The following is a 21,078-nucleotide window of genomic DNA, read 5'->3' on the forward strand; positions in this document are numbered from 1 at the left end:
AAAAAAAAAAAAAAAAAAAAAAAAAAAAAAAAAAAAAAAAAAAAAAAAAAAAAGGAAAGCTGCACGGAAAACGAGGCAAAAGAGTAGTGAAAGCTAGTAACTTGACTCTCCTTTGATAATTAAAACATCTTTTGTTTGGTTTTGAAATTGTGTTTATAAACTTAGTTTTGAAAAAATAAAAACAAAGATTATGCATACCTTAATTGTAAAAGAGTTAAACATGGTATCATCAACGGTGGTGATCTTGACATGGAGAATTTCTAGGGAGAGTTGTTCAAGGGCAGCAATGATCTTAACAGCTTGTCCAGGGATTGGAGCAGAAACTGTCTTCAAAACCACATTTGGACCTGTAAACTTCACCTCAACTTCAGCTATGCCGGATTTTGAATTCGCCACAAGATCATTGTTACCGTTGTTACCATTGTTACCATTGTCAATGGAGGAATTTGTGGTGGAAGATGAATTACAGGGCGATGGCTCTACTGTGCTGATGTTGTTATTAGCCATATCGGTGGTGGGAGGCTGTTGCAACCTTGGAGGCTTGCTGTAAGGGCTAGTGGGTTGTGGGGTTCTTGGACTAATTGGCAAGTTAAGGCGAGGACTTAGTGGTGGTGGCTTTCTTGGACTCATTGGCAAAGGCCTTGGACTTGAAACAACCCTAGGGCTCAACACTTCACTATACACTTTCCTTTGCTTTTTGGCCTCTAGTGATTGAAGAACTTGTTGCAACTCTTTGATGTATTCCACCACCCCTCCAATTATTGAAGCTTGATCTCCCTAAAACCACATTCAACAACAATATAATATCATTCAACACAAAGCCCTGAAATGAAATCATATTCTCAAAAATTTTCAACATACTTTCTTGACATAGAAACAAGGCATGAGCGATCTCAACACCGACAAGTGCTCGTTCATTTGCTTCCTACGGTTGCGCTCTACCGTGATGTGAGACATTCTTTGTGCTCCATCAGGGTTTGCATCCTCTGAGGAAGAGACACCAGCCATAGCGGAACCGTTCAGTTTCAAGCGCTTGGTTTTAGGGGAAGTCTCAAGCTCGGTGTCGTCCTCGATCATACTGAATTCTGCAACATTCTCCAAACTATCAAAGATGCTGAAGAGGTCATATCCTTCCAACTGGGGGTTTGTGGTATGGTCGACAAATTCTTCATTTTGTTGGAAAAAGTCAGCTAAATTATCAACCATGTTTGTACCCTTTTGTTCTGTTGGGCTAAAGAAGCACAAAGTTTGGAGCTTTTGTGTTGAAAAAGGGAAAGAAAAGGACCCAGATAGATAGAGCAAAATGGAGGAAAAAATATATTGTCAAGATCAAGAGAGGGTAGCCTAAGGGGAAGTAAATAAGAGGAAGGGGAGAATATGAAAGGGACTAAACTATCACCATCAACATATTATAGCTCTCTTGAAATGCTAACCGTTGGATAAGTGAGGATCAGACGGGCAAGAAGAAAGATGGAACTGAAATCATATTAAAAGGGTTGGTTCTTATAAACATGGAGTTGAAATGGTTTGAGTAAAATAGATCGTTTGACAAATTTGGTTGTTTCATTATCTCTCCTTGGAAACTGTAGCTTGGCTTTCACTTCCCGTCTCTCAAAGCTTAATTGTTCTGGTACCATGTTTGTACTAGACACCCAGACAGAGCTCAGACACCATTTCTCATGATTCCCTAATCATCAAATGTTAGCCCACAACTTTATATGTTGGTTTGTAGTTAATAATAGTAATAATATCCTCTCTGTGTCGGATTGGGCATATGAAGATCTTAATGTTGAGTACCAAGTCATGTTTAGGAACTCATTTAAATCTATATATATATAGCAATCAGAACATTCCCATGTCTTAATTTGTCTATGAATGCAGCATTTAAACTCATTAATTTTTGCTTTCACATTAACCCCCTCTACTTTTTGTCTTCTCTCTTCCATTATCTCATCTCCCTTCTATATCTATCACCCTTCAATTCTTTTGCAGTCAATTAAATTCCATTCCATTTATATACATACATAGAGTAGGAGATTCCATGTCGGTCGGCCACAAACAAGAACGAAACATTTCTTATAAAAGGTGTGAAAATACATTTCTAACCGACACGTTTTAAAATCGTGAAACTAACGGCGATACGTAATGAGCTAAAGTGGACAATATCTATATTAGTAGTAGACTTGGGCTGTTACAAATGGTATTACAACCAGATACTAGGCGATGTGCTAGTGAAGACGTTGGCCCCAAGGGGGTGGATTGTGAGATCACACATCGGAGAGGGGGACAAAACATTTCTTACAAGGGTGTGGAAATCTCTCCCTAACAAACGCGTTTAGATTATGAGATCCCACATCAGTTGGAGAGGAGAACGAAACATTTATTTATAAAGGTGTGGAAGCCTCTTCTAAACCGTGAGACTGAGGACGATTGTGAGAGATAAAAAAGGAATAACAAGTGTCCATTGTTTAAGAGTGATGAAATGAATGAAGACATGAGGCATTAGAATGATGGTAAGCTTAGTTTATGAGGTTGGAAATAAAAGCAGGATGGTTTATGATAACAGGAACCCATGCATGCAGCAGATATTTAGTAGCAGAAGGATTTAGCAAAAAAGATGGTATAGTAAGAGAGTGAGGAGTGAGGATATTGAGAGGAAGCACGGAGATGGCGTGTGTGTGGACATTGAAAGAGGTTCAGAAATTCACAACACATTGACATAAAGAGGAAAGCGACGTAAGTAATATGGTATTCAATATTTGTAACAAAACTAACACAACTTGCACATTTCTGCCCACACCCATCCGCATCACATTTCCTCTTCTCTTCTCTCCCCCCTGCCATTCTCATTTACTTCTCCCTCCCCCATTTAATATCATTACACTATATAACACACCATTCCTTCATGGAATCATATATTATAACTAGTTAATTAATTAATCTCCCTCCCCTTCCCCTTTTTACTCTGGTGTGGGGGCGGGTGGCCACACAGAGCTGCCACAGCACCCCACACTCAGTCACAAATGGGGGAGAGAAGTAATTGCCTGCTTCCTCTTTCCCTTGAAACACTTTTCCTCTCTCCCTAAACCCTACACGACCCTAGAAGCAATACTAGAAGCAATACTAGAAGCAATATGAGTTGAGTTTAATTAGGATATTAAAAGGGATGTTTGTAAAGAATAGAATTGATCAGGGCATTCACAGCGTATGTATGATAGGCTTTATAAAGGCATAATAAATAGACACAAAGATTTGTACATATATGAACATATGAAGCTACATTAAGATTCAAGCAATAAGGTCCCTTCATCATTTATGTCACCCTGCACCATTATGGATGTGGAATGTGGGACAAAATTTAAAAACAATACTTAAATATTATATTCAATTGCATGGCCCAATCCCCAATCACTCCCCTCCTCTCTCCTCATTTCCTTACCTGAATGCCTCATTCAATACGCACCCACGAAATGTATCACCTTTACATTACTCTCCCCCCACTATTAATTACACAATCCTTCTTCTTCCTCTTCTTCTTCCTCCTCCTCTCTCAAAACCTTATTGTTTCTTCTCCTCCATCAATGGCTCGAACTCTGTTCTCTTAATCTTCAAAGAAGCATATGGATTTGATTTGATTAATTCGATGATAGTTAGATTGTGGGGATCTAATCAGATAAGTTTGAGGTAGATTGTTTAGGGTTTGAAGAGATGTTGGACAACCTCGGAAATTGTGTGTGGCTGTGATCGGACAGGTGGCAGACGTGGAGTTGGGTCCCACAATGTTGATTACATATTAGATTCGATGTCCCATTTTGGATGACTTGTCCCCATTCATGTCCTGTAACCGTTGGAAGCTGCCAGTCCCTCCACCTTCCTTCCTTCCTTCATTTTATCTATTATTCAACCCTTAATTTTTCCCATATGGGTGTTTAAGATTAAGTTTCCCATGCAACCCATAAAATGAAAACCTCCCAGAAAGCTCACTAATTTGCTAACACAAGGCTGCAAATCAGAAGAGATCAGCCACATGAATATGGTCTAAACAAGAGAGGGTAAGAATGTTGGTCTCCCAGTGAATAGGTAAATTAAAGGTGTAGGACCAAACTTTGAGTTGTTGTAAATTTTTACAGTATTTTTCTACCACTTTCTAGCCCTTTCTTCTCTCTCTCTCTCTCCCTCCCTTAGAAACAGTACTCTGTGATGTTCATCATGTTTCTTTTTCTCTCACAAATTCAACAGGCCCTACTGTGGCATCTCAAAGCTCTTCACTCCCTTGCAAGAACATGGTTATTTTTTATTTCACCCACCTTCCATTCAGATATTACATAATAAGACAAAGAGGGTTTTTGAAAGCTGAAGTAAAATGTGAAGATTTAGAGGAGCGAAAGATTACTTATAAGTGTGTAGAAATCTCATTTTACTTATAAGGGTGTAGAAACCTCTATTTTAAAATGGTGAGACTGACGACGATACGTAATGAGTCAAAAAGGACAATATCTATTAGGGTGAGCTTGAGCTACTACAAATGATATCAGAGTCAGACCTCAAGCGGTTTGTCTACAAGGACATTGGCCCTCAAGGGGTGGATGGTGAGATTCCACATTGGTTCAAAAGGGAAACAAATCATTCCTTCTAAGGGTGTAGAAACCTCTCCTTAGTAAACGTATTTTAAAATCGTGAAGCTGACAACAATACGTTAACGATCCAAAACGAATAATATCTATATTAACGGTGCGGTAAATTTAGACGGTTTGTAACAGGTGGAGGGGGAAAAGGGAGACGACATGCATTATGATGAGCAGTGGTTGTGTGTTGATTTAAAGGCTTCAAAATTTGTGTCCCAACAAACATGAATGTAACACACAATACACAATGTCCTGTTGGGTTTGTGTTTGTGTGGTACGATCCTTTGGGAAGTAAAAGACAAAGTTTTTTGAATAGAGGTTTACTTTTTGTTCATTTAGTGAGCAATGACCCGTCAGGTTCTGGGTGGTTGGGAAAATGCAGTGGTGAGTTTATACCTCTTAGCCCCACCCACCACCCCACTCCCTCCCCTCACCAAAAAGAATGTCTTCTTTTTATTATTTTTGCCTCCTACCACCTTTCTATCTTCTTCCCTCAATAATAACCCTTTTTCACCACTTCTTTTTAATCCCTCTTCCTTCTTAATTAAATCCAATATTTCAGCCACCGCCCACTGTAACCAAGATCTGACAATGCATCAAAAGTTGACTTTTATATGCATACAAGAATCTCCAATGATGGAAACCCTGTGTTTCAGTGGTTTCAAAGTTACACACAAAGAAACAAAAAGAAAAACAAAGAGTGATTCTTTTTCCTTATGGGTTTTTGTTTTTGAGCTGAGGAATGGTCAGCTTTGAGTGATGTAGGCTCTTCCAACCATGAAGAAAGGTGAATAGTTGATCAGATTCTATGCAGTTTGAATCATTTCATGGTTTAAAATTCTGAAGCTTTCTAGACTTTGCTCACACCGACGGTGGGTCCTATGAGAATGATCATTCGTATTTAATATCGAAAAATGAAGAATCTATCTTTTTTAAAAAAAAAAACTTTTTTTCTTGTGTTCATTGGAAGATGAAGAAATTTAGGGTTTTGATAACAGTGTTCATTCTGTTTGTTTTAGATCTTCCAACTGTTCAATGGGACAAATTTGAAACCTGTTCTTCTTCTTCTTCTTCTTCTTTCTTAAAGTTCACATCACACAAAATCTTCACCTTGTCTCTATATATTTAGAATCTCAGTCCTTAGTTTTAACTTCAAAATGGAACTCCTGAGATTTATCTCTTAGTTATGATTTTGTCTTTCTGTGAGTTTCAAATCACAGGAACTTAATTAGTTACTAGACAAGTTACCTTAATGAACAGAATCTTTGGAGATCTTTCTTCTCTACTTACTTGTAGTTGGGTTAGATTCTTTCTTCTCTACTTACTTGTAGTTGGGTTGGTGTGTGGACTTAAACTTAAGTTGATTTTTTTTATTTTGCTGTCAAAAGAAAAAAAAGAAGACTTTGGTTGAATTTTGTAACTACATTCAATTTCGTGCGACAATGACATAACAAAAGACATGTATATACACAAACATGACAAGAAACCATAGTATAATCTAGAAGAATTGTGTGCATTCATTCACAACAGGTCAAACACATCATATTGTTGCTGTAAAAAAATAAAACAGTAAATTTAATCAATTACGACTCAAATGCTTTTCACAAACCTTCGCAACTCTGATCTTATTAATTATCTATGTAAATAGATATTTTCGATCACATATCCCATAATATCTGCTTTGGCGAAGTAAAAAATATCATCGAATAGTTTCTAACCTAGCTTGAAAGCATAGAAAGCAAATAGTACAACATCCTCAGTGAATTTAAAAAGGAATTGAAGCCTCGTTACTTACTATAATTTGCTGATAAATCTCACACGACACCATGCTACAATCCTCAAAAAACTTGAGTTGAAGGCCAAAATAGCATGGATAGATTAAGACCGAACCAAAAGGATTGTGATGGTTTGTAACACCCTAAATAAAAAAAAGATTCGTGAATGAAATGAGTCCATATCTAAATGAAAGTAATTAAATGATAAAATAATCAACAAAGACTTAAAAAAAGCCTTAAACCCCAAGTGTATTTAGCTTAAAATATTTCAATTTTCTTGGGAGCGTGTGAATGATTACAAAGTAAGCTAAAATGGCCTCGTTGGTTATACTACTAGCCTGTTACGACCACCGTCAAAATGATGGTAACGACAATGAATACGTACTGGGTAGAGAGAGAGAGAGAGAGAGGAGTGTGGGAGACAGGCGTGAGAGATAAAAGCGTAAAAAGCTTGAGGAAAGGTGAAAGATAATGGCTACCCATTAGACCTCTCTTTTTCAGAATGCTCTTTATGGTTCACTAATGGCTCTGCACACAGCAATTGGAATGTCAACATAGCGTTCAGAATAGCTTTGAAGTTCTGAAAGCATAGGGTAATTAAACAACAGCATTTATACTTTTATAAACATATTTATTCTTCTCAAAAAAGTATGACAGAAAATACCTCAAATAATTCATACCAAACATACTACCAAAATAATCTGCAAATCTAAGGAACTTTGCTTAAACTTCATCCAATGAAGTGCTTTCATAAGTAAAAGGCTTCAAGAATGAAGAGAAGATAACACCATTGAAACAGCATGCAGGGAGCCAGTTACTACGACAAGGCCTCGCCGCCCTTCGATTCTCTGCTTGAGAATCTCAGCAGCGATTTTTATGGCACGTAATAACGAGGTCTCTGTAGTCAATACCGGTCTGTTTTCTAGCTTGCTTGTCGAGGAAACTGGTGCGTCTTTAGTTTCCAGAGAAATAGGGATCCCCATTTCATTGGATGCTTGGATCCAGCAGTCCCTTAGAAGAGCAGCTGAAGTTGTCCTTGATTTGCCTCCACCAATATTGGCTTCACTTAAGACAATGGACTCCAATTTTCCACCTGAAATTCAGTCAACTGCTGACTGTCAGCATTACATCGCTACATCTCACAACATCAGAAAAGACAGATATAACAACCAAGATTTCATGACAGTGCATAACATATGGAATGTTTGTTTAACAGAATCTCTACAAAAACTGATTGTTTCGTTTAAACTGCCATCATTTACAATCAAGCAATATACATCTTCAGTTTCAAACTCTGTGACAAAGAAAATGAGTGACCAACTCTTCGAAGGGGAAGGCTATACCTTGAAGAAATTCTGTGGCAAAACCATTGTGATCCTTATCACTAGCCATTGCAACCACGAGAGCCAATTGAGCATCGGGAAAACTCATTTGAATGGTGTCCACTAATGCTTTAGCAGAGTCTTTGGTGTGGGCTGAGAGAACAGTTAACGAAACCAATTAAAAAGACTGCACCTCCATCCCAACAGACAAAACTTGTCAGTAAACAGAAGTATGAATGCACCTCCATCAAGCAATATTGTTGTTCCAGGTAGTCCAAGCATCCCAGCTTCCTTGGCTGATAAGAAATGACTCCTACCGACCAAGAATGTTTTCTCTAGTCCACTCCTAATAGATGCATCTGAAATTCTCCAACCTGAATTATTCATCACAATAGGAAAATATTAAAAGGAAGTATACGGGTAAATGAACTATACTGTAACTTTCATCACATATCCTCTAAAAGCAAGCAATCATAAGTATCTTATCTGCAGAGGTTTCACATGCAAAGGGAACAAACTGTTAAGAAACTTCAAAAAGAAAGTGTAGATGCAACACACAGCAGCTATTATCTTCAGTAAATGAATCAGGGAAATCATCACACATCGCATGTTTATTCCCTAAATGATGGTACGGATATCAAGTCAAATGTACGAAATGATATTACCTAAATTGCGGAGAGTAAGAATAACACAAGTTGCAGTTGCTGCATTCTGAAGTTGATGACGTCCAAGCATGCGGAGGTTGACATCAAATAACTCAATGAACTGCATTGACAATGAGAGAAAGGAACTCTTGTTAGACGTTCAAGGAGTCAAATTTATATTCGTTTAATAGAATATAAGGGTCATACTTCATTGTCTGTTTGGATTATTAGGTCGCAGCATTGGCAAAGTCTTCCATTGAGCAGGCTTACACCTTTTATGGTACTTCTATTTCCAGGATCTGAGGCTGATACTACAGGCGAAGACATGGACAATGCTTTGTCGCGAAGAATGCACTCAATATTTGGAATGAAAGGACCACCCAGAATGGTCTGACATTGAATTTGAGGAGTATTTTAGGAATAAATTTCAGAAGAGAAATCAGATCAAATAAAAAAGACAACCTTATTACAATAGGAATTGGAGAATAAGTTTCTCTCACACAGACAGACACACGAACACAAAAACTTGCGACAACAACTATGGGAGAGAATTTCATGCCCCTTGGAGACCATATAAAAGGCAATGAACTATGAAAGCCTCTAAGAACTTTTCATGCAGGTTGCTTTTAGGTTATTTACAGAACTAAATTGATTTGATACCCCTCTATACGGCAATAGAATCTGACAAACAGCCTTTAACAGCCCAAGATCACGGCAGCAGATGTTGGCCTTTTTGTGCTCTCCCTTCCGAGCTTCTCCTCAAGGTTTTAAAATGCGTCTGCTAGGAGAAATTTTACACACCCTTATAAAGAATGTTTTGTTCTCCTCCCCAACCAATGTAGGATCTCACAACCCACTCCCTTCGGGTCTAGCGTCCACGCTAGCACTCATTCCTCTCTCTAATCGATGTGGGATCTCACAATCCACCCCCCTTTGGGGCTAGCCTACTCACTGGCACACCACTTAGTGTTCACCCACTTTGGGGCCTAGCGCCCTCGTTGGAACATCGCTTGGTGTTTGACTCTGATACCATTTGTAATAGCCCACGCCCACCACTAACAGATATTGTCCACTTTTGGCTTTCCCTCAAGGTTTTAAAACACGTATGCTAGGAGGAGGTTTACACCTTTGTAAAGAATGTTTCGTTCTCCTCCCCAACTGATGTAGGATGTCACAATCCACCTCCTTCGGGGTCCAGTGTCCTCGCTGGCACTCGTTCCTCTCTCTAATCAATGTGGGATCTCACAATCCACCCCCCTTCGAGGCCAACGTCCTCACTGGCATACCGCCCAGTGCTCACCTCCTTCGGGGCCATCGTCCTCACTAGCACACCACTGGTTCACCCCCTTCGGAGTCTAGCGCCCTCGTGGGGCACATCGCCTGGTGTCTGGCTCTGATACCATTTGTAATAGCTCGAGCCCATTGCTAGCAGATATTGTCTTCTTTGGGCTTTCCCTTTCGGGCCTCCCTCAAGGTTTTGAAACGCGACTGCTAGGAGGAGGTTTCCACACCCTTATAAAGAATGTTTCGTTCTCCTCCCTAGCCAATGTAGGATCTCACAATCCACCCCCTTCAGGGTCTAGCATCCTCGCTGGCACTTGTTCCTCTCTCCAATTGATGTGGGATCCCACAATCCACTCCTCTTCGGGGCCAGCATCCTCACTGGCACACCGCCTAGTGTTCACCTTCTTTGGGCCTAGCGCCCTCGTTGACACATTGCCTGGTGTCTGGCTCTTACCATTCATAATAGCCCAAGCCCACCTCTAGCAGATATTGTCCTTTTTGGGCTTTCCCTTCCAAGCTTCCCCTCAAGGTTTTAAAACGCGTTTTGCTAAGAAGAGGTTTCCACACCCTTATAAAGAATGTTTTGTTCTCCTCCCTAACCGATGTAGGATCTCACAATTCACCCCCTTCGGGGCCCAGCGTCCTCACTGGCACTCGTTCCTCTCTCCAATCGATATGGGATCTCACAATCCACCCCCTTTCGGGGCCAGTGTCCTCACTAGCACACCGCCCGATGTTCATCCCTTTGGGGGCCCAGCATCCTCGTTGGCATATTGTCTGCTAGGAGGAGGTTTCCACACCCTTATAAATAATGTTTCGTTCTCCTCCCCAACCGATGTAGGATCTCACAATCCACCTCCTTCGGGGTCCAACATCCACGCNACATTCCCCCCCCCCCCCCCTTCGGGGCCAACGTCATCATTGGCACACCGCCCTGTGTTTACCCCCTTCGGGGCCCAGCGTCCTAATTGGCACACTGCCTGGGGTCTGGCTTTGATATCATTCGTACAGTCCAAGCCCACCGCTAGCAGATGTTGTCCTATTTGGACTTTCCCTTCCGAGCTTCCCCTCAACATTATAAAACGCGTCTGCTAGGGGAGGTTTCCACACCCTTATAAAGAATGTTTCGTTCTCCTCCCCAATCAATGCATGATCTCACAGTCTACCCCCTTTAGGGTCCAACGTCCTCGCAGACACTCGTTCCTCTCTCCAATCGATGTGGAATCTCACACAAAATGTAGTTCAGGATTCGTATGCTTAAAGTTCATTGCAACAAAATTGCAAACTTATTCTATCAACAACAATTATTATTTTAAACAATAATTAAGGCTAATTAGATTACATCTTTGTAATCTCCATAGTCTTAAGTAAGTTCAGGCTGACTTTAAGTCCCCTCTTCTCTTCTTGTAGGTCATGTCACCTCATTGGAAAAGGAAAAACTTAACTAATGCAAGGATAATGAATATCAAAGGCTGAACAAAGTCAATCAGCATGAAAATTACATCAAGAAAACAACCTAACCGGACAACCATGTTTAATTATTCCAGCCTTTGCCATTGCAATGCTTTCCAAAGAGCCACCCAGAGCAGCCATGTGTTCCTCTCCAATTGAAGTTATGACTGCAGCAGCAAGTCTAGAGCTACAAATTATGTTTGTTGCATCTCGTGCACCACCAAGTCCAGCCTGTTTCAGTTTAAATAAGAACATATTGTCGATTTTCTTAAGACATACGAAAATACTTGGCAAAGAAAAATTAGTCCAAAAGAAAGTGAACCTCAATGACTGCAACATCAACATTCTCTTGAGCAAAGAGTGAAAATGCCATAGCAGTAAGGACCTGGGAGAATTTCATCAGCTCGTCTAAAAGATCGAAGAAAACATGAATGACTGCATGGGTCCAATGAGGGGTCCAGGCTTATCATTAACATGAACAATTTATATCTTCCTAGATGAAACCAAACCCAAAAAGATGCAGGATATATCAAACATGTATGAAGTACATATCCAGTGTGAAATAAATGAGCACGAGAAAAACAAATTTACAGAGTGAAAATCTAGACTTGGAACAGCATTTTGCTTAATCAAATCAACTAGAAGAATCAGAAGCAGCATAAAAGCCATTTGAGTTATTATAGAATTTTCAATCACAACAACAGACTGGATGATATAATACCTCGAAGTGACTTATACGTCCATTTTCAAGTTTTACCGATTGGTCAAGTAACTCTTTGTTCCTTTTGAAAAGAAAATTTAGTGCCTTTCCAGAGACCATCTCTCCAGATCTTCCGAGTGAAATACGTTCCCTTATAGTTTCAATATGAGGACTGCAGATGAAGAAATTCACAAGCACAAAGTTATGCCTTCTCAAATAACTTCCAAGTAGGAGTATACGAAAATTTTGATAAGTGTTGCAACAAGGCTGTACCTAGTATAACAACCAACAGAGTATCCCTCTGCTCGTAAAATGCTAGACAGGAAGGCCGCAGTCGACCCTTTTCCCTTGGTTCCCGCAATGTGAATTGCCTATAATTGTCCTACCATCAGTCACTAACAGCTTAAACTTTTCATATGCAATGTTCAAACATTGGTAGTGTCATTTCCCATCGATTGGTATTGATATCCATCACAAGTGAGGAGAGAATTAATATGAATAAAACACTAAATTTAGTGAATTGCAGAGGAAATGGGTCGGTCCAAAACTTCAAAATTTAGTAAAAACTAAGAAAAGTAAGAGTTGATCATCATAAATAACCAACCTTAAACTTGGATTGTGGATTACCCAGGCGCTCCATCAGTCTTTTCATCCTTCCGAGATCGAACCCATCCTCAGAATCCGTCCCCGCGCCTGTGGGCACACCCAACTTCTCGTAGTTCTTCAGGGAATCTAAGTATTCCATGAATTCCGTCATCTGTTGATCTTCTGAGTGATTGCCGAAGCATTGTTTGGACCCAATTCGGCTACTGATAGAAGGCCCTTCACCAACGAAATAATTTAGGAGAAGCCTTCCGTGAATCTGCGGGCGGAAGTGATGATGATATTTGAAGAGATTCATTGTGAAATGGGCATTCTTTCTTGAGTAAAAAAATGGTAGGAAATGCGACTTGCAAGCTTGAAGAATAGCTGATTGAGCGAAAATGTTGGAACTCTTGGACTTGCGACAATCCTCCTCGACTACGACAATAGCATAAAGATTAAGTTTTTCTAGGGTAAACTACCNTTTTTTTTTTTTTTTTTTTTTTTTTTTTTTTTTTTTTTTTTTTTTTAGAGCTAAATTCGGTGATCAAACTTGAATAGTGGATTTTATATGGATTTAAGACTGCTTAACACTTGTTTAAATTTAAATTTAGAGCTCAATAAAATGACAACCAAAACTAATAAAAGTTTTATGGGTAACAATTGAAATTTTCTTTATATTATTTTATCTATTAAATTATCAATTTAGTTTGTAAATTTTTAAATATGTGTATATTTAGTCTTGAAATTTTTTTGAAAAAATATATAATAAATTTTTAATTTAGCCAAATTTATAATCTAAATATTTTAGTAATTTGTTGAAGATTATGGAGAGAAATAGTATTCGCTAATTAATAGGAAGAATCTTCCTTCTTAGAGACATTTGGAAGAAACGAAAAATAAAATCATGAAAGTTCGTAGACAATATCATATGTGAGATCTAAGAACGAAATATTCTTTTTATAAGGGTGCGAAACGCGTTTTAAAAACTTTGAAAGAAAACCCAAAAGGAAAATTACAATGAGGACAATATCTCTGTTACAAATAGAATCAGAGCCAGACATTGGATGATACGCTAGCAAGGAGGCTAAATCTCGAAGGGAAGTGGACACCAGGCGGTGTCCCAGCAAGGATGCTGGATCCCAAAAGAGGTGGATTGGGGAGTCTCACATCAATCGGAGAAGGGAACGAATATTAGCGAGGATGCTAGGTCCCATAGAGAGGTGTATTGTGAGATCCACGTTGGTTAGAAAGGAGAACTTTATAAAGGTGTAAAAACTTTCCTTTAATAAATACTTTTTAAAAATCTGGAAGGAAGTGGAAAGAAAAACTCTTCAAGTCAGATCATTGAGTTCAAGAATGGTATGAAGGTTGTTGAAGATGGAGACCGAGAGTGATAGCAGTTGGAGGAGTATGACCCAGAGGCAATTGAGCTCTGCAGAAACTTAGCCACCCATTACTCCAAGCAGTGGTTCCAGACATCTAAGGCAAAGGCATTATCTGAATGAAGAAATTCCCAAAGTATATGAAAATAATTCAGACACTCATAATCAACAGGAATAAGAAAATCTTTGTTGAATAACTAACAATGATTGCGGTTGGTAGTAGTCATTATGAAGATGGTACCCATGTGGTGACAGAATGGTCTCAACAAACAGTTTCTCCATAAATTTTATATATTGGTTTCTTTCTAACGACACCAAACTTTGGACTAAAGCTCTCTGTTCATCAATCAATCAATCACAATACAAAGCTCTAATGAACTGGCAGCAATACACACACAATATAAAGCTCTTTTGAACTGGCAACAACAATTCATTCAACATAATACTATAATGTAGGACCCAAAATGAAGGTGAAATTGCTCGAGTAATGTATGCTAAACATTCTGTTGTCAGCTTAGAGTTCCAAATCATTGCAGAGAAGTAGATAGGACAAGAGTGAAAAAAAAAAACATTGGCAGCAAAGGTTAAGTACATCGAAGATCCAGCGAAGCAAGAGCATAAAAAAGAAGGAATCTGTGAATGAATGAAGAATCATCACATGGGTTTGCGTGGGATTCCCAAAACTTGCGCTCCAAACCCAAACACTATTAATAAACCCCAATCCCTCCATCTCCACACACCCTTGTTCTTGTTCTTGTTCTTCTGTATCTCAGCATTGGATTGAATAATCGCCAAAGACAGAGAGATGGGTGTTTTGAGAGCTTGTTTTGGGATCTATGCTGTGATTATTGCTGTGGTTTATGTTGTTATGTTGCCTGTATCAGCTGCAGCGGAACATTCATCTTTTCCAGCTCCAGCCCCAGCCCCCACTAGTGATGGTTACTTCTCTCTTCTTCCTTCTTCTCTGTTTATTGCTTCAATACAAAACAAAATCTACTCTTTCTTTTTTGTGCTAATAAGACTTGCGATTTCATATGTTGCAGGCACCACAATAGACCAAGGCATAGCATATATTCTAATGCTGCTGGCTTTAGCGCTCACTTATATCATCCATTGATGCAACTTCCGAAAGCACCAAACACAGAAGAGCATTAACAGCATTCAATTCCGATTATGAATTACATTTTCAAGTGAGCGAGTTGAGAAGGAAGATGGTGTGGTTGTTTCATTCAAATGGGACTTTTTTTTTTCTCTTCTTTTCCTTCTTAAAAATTGGCAGAGATTTCATTTCCAGAAGCTCTGTTCTACTTGTATTATATATTCATTATTATTATTATTTTCTTCATTCATCATTATTTTCCTTTGTGTATTCTAAATGGAAGACTTATAAGATTTGACAGTTTACTATTTATACTAATAGGATTATGCAATCTTAGGTTAGATGCATATTGAAAGATTTGGGGTTGATTTATCGTCTTCACTCTCGCAATTGCATAATGGGTGCTCTCTTATGTTACGTATGTCTTAACGAGTTGACTTGCATACCCTTTAAAGAAAATAGAAAGAAAAACGATATGAAAGGTCATACAGCTAGAGAGGGTCGATCAACAATTATTGAAGGAAGATTGTGAGATCCCACGTTAGTTGAAGAGAACGAAACATTTCTTATAAGAGTGTGGAGACCTCTCCCTACTAGACACGTTTTAAAATCGTGAGGCTAACAACGATATGTAATGGGCCAAAACGGACAATATCTACTAGCGGTGGACTTAGACTATTACATGTCACGCATACTTTTAAAATTATAATAAATTTCTCCTTCCATCTGAGACGACAAAAAAAGAGTTTCATGAATAACAAACAATCAATAGTAAGGAAAAAACACAGCAATATAATGTTCATGATTGAGCTGTAGTTAACGGTTAAATCTGTTAAAATTTAATTTAGGCATGTTAACAACAAAATAAAGAAAACATATTAACGTTGTCTTGGATAATATTAGTAGATTTGTCGATACAAAAAACAAACTCGTAGTGTAATGATAGGATACAAAGGTTTTTTGTTTCCTTAATTTGTTGTTTGGCTATATTCAGTAGGTTGCTAACCAACAGACCACATAGAGAAAGACATTTAAAAAGGAAACCCATTTTGTGTTGTAATTCAACATCTTCTTCCCTTAGCTTTCTCATTTCTCTTCAGGTGGCTGTGTGTTTGGTGTTGTTCTCGAGGACGGACGAAACTACAGTTGAATCTGAAGTCAAGGATGATTAATTTAACAACTTGTATATTTATGCCAATCCATGTAAACTCACCAGGTTTATGGGAAAGTTACAATCTCTTTGATTGGTGGCTCTCCTATTCTTTGCCTCGCTTGGAGTTACAGTTGGCTTTGTTCTGTTTATCCATGACAATTACTCATTTGGTTCTCAAGAACTTTGGGATCCCCAAGATTTCCTCTCGAATAATTGTAAGTACCCATTTTTTTTTTAAAAAAAAAAAAACTTTTGATTGTATTAAGCATCCATGTTTGTTTAACTTTTGTTTTGTGGTTTGGTGAAATAACAATAATGCAGGCTGGGTTGATATTTGGTTGTTCATGGAAGCAGTGGGACGGGGAAAGATACAAACTTTTTACACTTGAGAGCCAAGACACGCTTTCAGTGTTTACATATTTCGGGTACATGCTTTATCTCTTCGTACTTGCGTTGAAAATGGACGTGAGAATGCTATCAAGGACCAAAAGAAAGGCCTATCTAGTTGCCCTCCCAGCCTTTGTTGGCCCAATGATTTGTGGTCATTTGGTGACAACTCTTTTGCTTCCATACTTGGATAGGCCAAGCCAGAAAAAAGTGTCTTTAATGGTCAGTTTACATTGCATGGTTTCATTGCCGGTCATTGAAAATGTTCTAAGGGAACTCAATATGATCAGTTCAGACATCGGCCGTTTGGGGCTCTCAGCAGCATTGGTTGGTGACATGCTCAGCCAGTTGGGCCTCGTAGCTGGTAACGCGGTAAGACTGTACCAAGTAAGTGCTGTAAGGGGATTTTTCTATGTAGCGGGCTTCTTTTTTGAGGGCTTTTTGATTTGGTTTGTGTTCAAGCCAGCAACGCTTTGGATGATCAAAAGAACCCCAAAAGGGAAGCTAGTGGGTGGTTCTAATATTCAAGGTGTTATGTGTTTGGTTTTGTTGAGCTCTGCTGTCTCTGTTTTGTTGTCTCAACCAGCAATTTTGGGTCCTTATCTATTGGGTTTGATCATTCCTGATGGCTCTCCCTTGGTCATCTCTATGATTGAAAGGCTCGATTTTTTTGTTTCTGAGCTGTTCCTACCAATTTTCATCGCTATGTCAGCTATACAAGCGGATTTGTCAATCCTGTTGGTGGGGTTCAAGACCGTGTTTACACAATTCAACATAGTTCTTGCCTTTGTAACGTTTTCAGTGAAGGTCATCTCTAGCTTTCTGGGTTCGTTGTACAGCGGCCTCCCTGTTCATGACTCTTTGGCCTTGGCCTTCTTGATGAGCAATAAAGGCATTGTGGAATTGGCCTTCATCACAATTCTCAGAGGCTATAGTGTATGTTTTCTCTCTAAAACCCCTTTCTTAGAAAATAGCATTACCAAGCTTTCACTTGACTTATTTCTCTCTTTTTTCAGGTCATCTCTGATGGGCTTCTCATATGGCTAACACTAATCATTTTATTAGTTGCAACTCTTGTGCCATTTGTAGTCAAATATCTGTACAACCCTTCAATCAAATACGCTGTCTCTCAAAACAAGAACATCGTCAACTTGCCTAAAAACTCAGAGCTCCGAGTTCTGGTCTGCGTTCACCAAGAGAAAGACACTCATGGCCTAATTCAGCTACTCAATCTCTCATGCCCCACAAAGCAGAACCCACTAGCCATTAGTGTGCTCCATCCAGTTGATCTGGTTGGCAGAATCACTCCCGTTTTCATTTCTCATAAACAAGACAACTACGGCAACAATCCCTACAGCCATCAAGATGAATCCTACTCTGAAAACATAGTCCTCTGTTTTAACCGTTTTGAGAGAGACCAAAATGGCACAGTTTGTGTTGAATGCTTCACTACAATCACACCCCACAAGTTCATGGTGAGTGAAGTATGCAGATTGGAGCTTCAAAAGGCCTCATCTCTCATAATATTGCCATTTCACCAAACATGGACAGCTGATGGCCATATGGATCGAGATGACAACACAATAAAGGCTTTGAATTCTGGCGTGATCGAAAGTGCATCTTGTTCAGTGGGGATTTTCGCAAATAGAGGAAATCTGGGGAACATGATGAGTGAAAATGATTGTTACTCAGTTTGTGTGATATTTTTAGGAGGGAGTGATGACAGAGAGGCAATTTCATATGCAAAGCGTTTGACAAAGGATCCAAGAGTGGAGCTGACATTGCTGAGATTATTTGCTCATTCAACAGCGGAAGATGAGGCATGTAATGATCAAAACTGGGATAAAATGCTGGATTCTGAGACCTTAAGGGATTTTAAAACCAACTGTTTTGGAGACGGGAGAGTTCGATACATAGAAGCAGTGTGTGAAGATGGAACTCATACAGTCATGGGAATCAGAAAAATGGTGAATGATTTTGATCTTATGGTTGTTGGGCGAAGAAAAGGGCTGGAAGAATCATCCCCTCAGACCTGTGGTCTTAATGAATGGAATGATTTTCCAGAGCTTGGAATTCTTGGGGACCTCATTGTATCGCTTGATGTTAACTTTAGAGCATCTGTATTGGTCATTCAGCAATCAGCTACTGATACTTAATTCAATATCATTGTTTTTACAACTTCGAGTCTCACAGTTTCTTATACTTCATGTTCATATTTTGAGCTATAGCACCACTTCCTACCAATACAAACAAATCAACAAAATACTCGTAAAATTTTGCAAATTTGATGAGAGTACTTAAAAATGTGAATATACAATGATATTAGGCATGTGAGGATGGTAAATTCATGTATAAATGATAAGAAAAAATATAATATGGTTAGCTATTTGCGACTGAATTCAAACCTTTTAGGATTGATGAGAGTGAAGAGATTCCTAGGACTGTTATCATATTTTGCCTACATACTGCTTTTGTTCATAACAATGAACACAGCGAGTGAAAATGGATGTGAGGATGACAATGAAAGCCGGGAAAAGAGCATGGCATTTGGCCTTTGGGGTAGGTCTTTTCTGCTGGAAGGGCTATCATTTTCAGAGATAAGAAAGCTGCCTTTAATGGTTTCAATTGAGAGTAAAACGTAATTATCAAACCCCACCGCCAGTAGGTATTGTCTGTTTCAGTTTGTTATGTATTGCCGTTAGTCTCATGATTTTAAAACGCGTCTGCTAGGGCGAGGTTTCTACAACCTTATAAGAAATATTTCGTTCTCCTCTCCAACTGATGTGAGATCTCACAATCCACCCCCTTGGAGGCTCAGTGTTACGGTCCTACATTTTTTACCGTGCAGCGTCGTGATCCTGACACGCTCACGACCAGCCTTAAGGGGAATTAAGCCCCATATATATTTTTCGCCCCAGCTTTGTGGCTTCGTCAGTCCTTAGGCGAGGTTTGTCTTCGCCAATCGAACATCGCTTGTGCGAAATCCAAGCTTGCTCGATCACACACGCCGCCTACGCGTGCATGTTCAATTGTTTGCGACACAACCGACTTGCCTCTACACTAGGCCAGGTCATTCGGCTCGACCTTGTCTCTGCTCGGGCGAAGGTCTCTCAATACAACATCGCATCTCATCTTGTCATATCGATCCCCATCGACAGGGTCCATATGTCTTGATGCCATCCCAAGTCTCGGGATGTCGTCGACCATCATAACTTGCTCGATCAAGTCATCGAGAATGGGCCCACGTGTCGTTCATCTCATCAGAACTTTCCGAACATCCATCCATCTGGGTTCTATCGAGGCATTGGCCCTCCCGTGCCCATGTCGAGTCATTTACGGGTACCGTACTGGATAGCGGGTGTATGTAGCAACCTCCAACACGCGGGCTGAGACGCAATACCGGCACACCCGTGCTGTCCGGTACTGTCCTTCAAAAACCCATTTCAAAAGAAGTCGCCCGAGACACTCGTCTCAGCACGCTCGCCCACACTGTGGCACACGTATGTGCCAGCTCACTTAGGCCACAGGGCCCAAGGGTAGTGGAGAGCTAACACCATGGTACCCCTACAGTACATTTTGAGCCATGTTCAATCTTACATGCATATACATGATTTTGGTGAACGGTCATACGGTGTCGTGCATTGTCCGTCCGGAGTCCGATTGACATCAAACTTGGCGAACATTCATATTTCATATGGACAGACTTAACTCCCGAACTGCATGCCTAAATTCCTTCGGGAACCCCAACTTTCGAGGTTAGGGCCCGGGACTCTACTCGGCCCTTCAACAAGCCTATCTTTGCCCCTCATGTCTATTTGATGTTCTTTCTTGCTTATGTCTCAACTTGTCTTCAATGCCCACTTCGCGTGGTGGTGTGTTGGATGATGTACCGTCCTCCTCGATCGCATCATGACACTCTTCTATATTGGCTCGCATGTGGCCGGATGGGCGTCTCTTGAGGGACACCGCTTTGCTTGTCATGACGTGAGGGTCACAACCGACTCTCTTCATAGTATGGTTGTGACATTCAGCGTCCTTCCTCGCTAGCACAGCGCCTGGTGTTTGACTCTGATACAATTTGTAATAGCTCAAGTTTACTGCTAACAGATATGGTTTGCTTTGGTCCGTTATGTATCGCCGTCAACCTCACAATTTCAAAACGTGTCAACTAGAGAGAAGCTTTCACACTCTTATAAGAACTGTTTCGTTCTTCTCTACAATTGACGTGAAATTTCATGTAAGATCTGATTGATTGCTTCTCTTCCATGTGGGTTGAAGATTACAAGCACAGATCTTGGGCGTTTGGGGCTGTCCTCAGCATTAGCTGCAGACATGTTCAGCCAATGTGCAGTGGCCATTGCAGACCAAATAAGAATTTCAAGAAAGAATGCCTGCAGTGCTTTTGATTGTGATCCAGACACCAGAAGGGAAGCCAGTATGCAGCCAATTTTTCTTGTGGCCCTGCTCTATCTGCTGTGTCATCTTCTTAATGGGGCAGCCAGCAATTGGTTGGGCCTTATTTGTTGGGATTGTCTCTCACTGATGGACGGCCTCCCTCGAGACACCTCTATAGAGAATTTTATTGACATGTCTGTAAATTAAGGATATAGTTCCAGTACTTATATAATGATATGATATTATTCATGATAAGTATAAGTTCTCGTGGCTTT

At 39.8% G+C, this 21,078-nt stretch overlaps 3 protein-coding genes across 3 annotated transcripts in view; 1 reads left to right on the plus strand and 2 right to left on the minus strand.

The window, feature by feature from the left end:
* Nucleotides 1–1,290, minus strand: part of LOC111810659 (transcription factor SPEECHLESS-like) — a 2,093-nt gene extending 803 nt beyond the window's left edge. Inside the window, exons 1-2 of the mRNA XM_023697402.1 lie at nucleotides 862–1,290; nucleotides 199–777 (exon numbers count right to left, since the gene is read on the minus strand). Coding sequence (XP_023553170.1) covers nucleotides 199–777; nucleotides 862–1,206 — 924 coding nt within the window. The 5' untranslated portion in view covers nucleotides 1,207–1,290. The remainder of the gene's footprint in view (nucleotides 1–198; nucleotides 778–861) is intronic.
* A 5,704-nt stretch (nucleotides 1,291–6,994) lies between these two features.
* Nucleotides 6,995–12,843, minus strand: LOC111810923 (dihydrofolate synthetase). The gene is made up of 10 exons (XM_023697772.1): nucleotides 12,407–12,843; nucleotides 12,076–12,173; nucleotides 11,824–11,974; nucleotides 11,425–11,487; nucleotides 11,172–11,333; nucleotides 8,574–8,756; nucleotides 8,388–8,487; nucleotides 7,965–8,096; nucleotides 7,744–7,875; nucleotides 6,995–7,493 (listed from the first exon to the last, which is right to left on the minus strand). Exons 1-10 carry the CDS (start codon nucleotides 12,701–12,703, stop codon nucleotides 7,165–7,167), a joined length of 1,647 nt encoding a protein of 548 aa, XP_023553540.1. The 5' UTR covers nucleotides 12,704–12,843; the 3' UTR covers nucleotides 6,995–7,164.
* A 3,835-nt stretch (nucleotides 12,844–16,678) lies between these two features.
* Nucleotides 16,679–18,584, plus strand: LOC111810570 (cation/H(+) antiporter 3-like). The gene is made up of 2 exons (XM_023697291.1): nucleotides 16,679–17,344; nucleotides 17,425–18,584. Exons 1-2 carry the CDS (start codon nucleotides 16,691–16,693, stop codon nucleotides 18,562–18,564), a joined length of 1,794 nt encoding a protein of 597 aa, XP_023553059.1. The 5' UTR covers nucleotides 16,679–16,690; the 3' UTR covers nucleotides 18,565–18,584.
* The last annotated feature ends 2,494 nt before the right edge of the window (nucleotides 18,585–21,078 follow it).

The sequence above is a fragment of the Cucurbita pepo genome, chromosome LG14, assembly GCF_002806865.2.
Source record: "Cucurbita pepo subsp. pepo cultivar mu-cu-16 chromosome LG14, ASM280686v2, whole genome shotgun sequence".
In the NCBI taxonomy this organism is placed as follows: domain Eukaryota; kingdom Viridiplantae; phylum Streptophyta; class Magnoliopsida; order Cucurbitales; family Cucurbitaceae; genus Cucurbita; species Cucurbita pepo.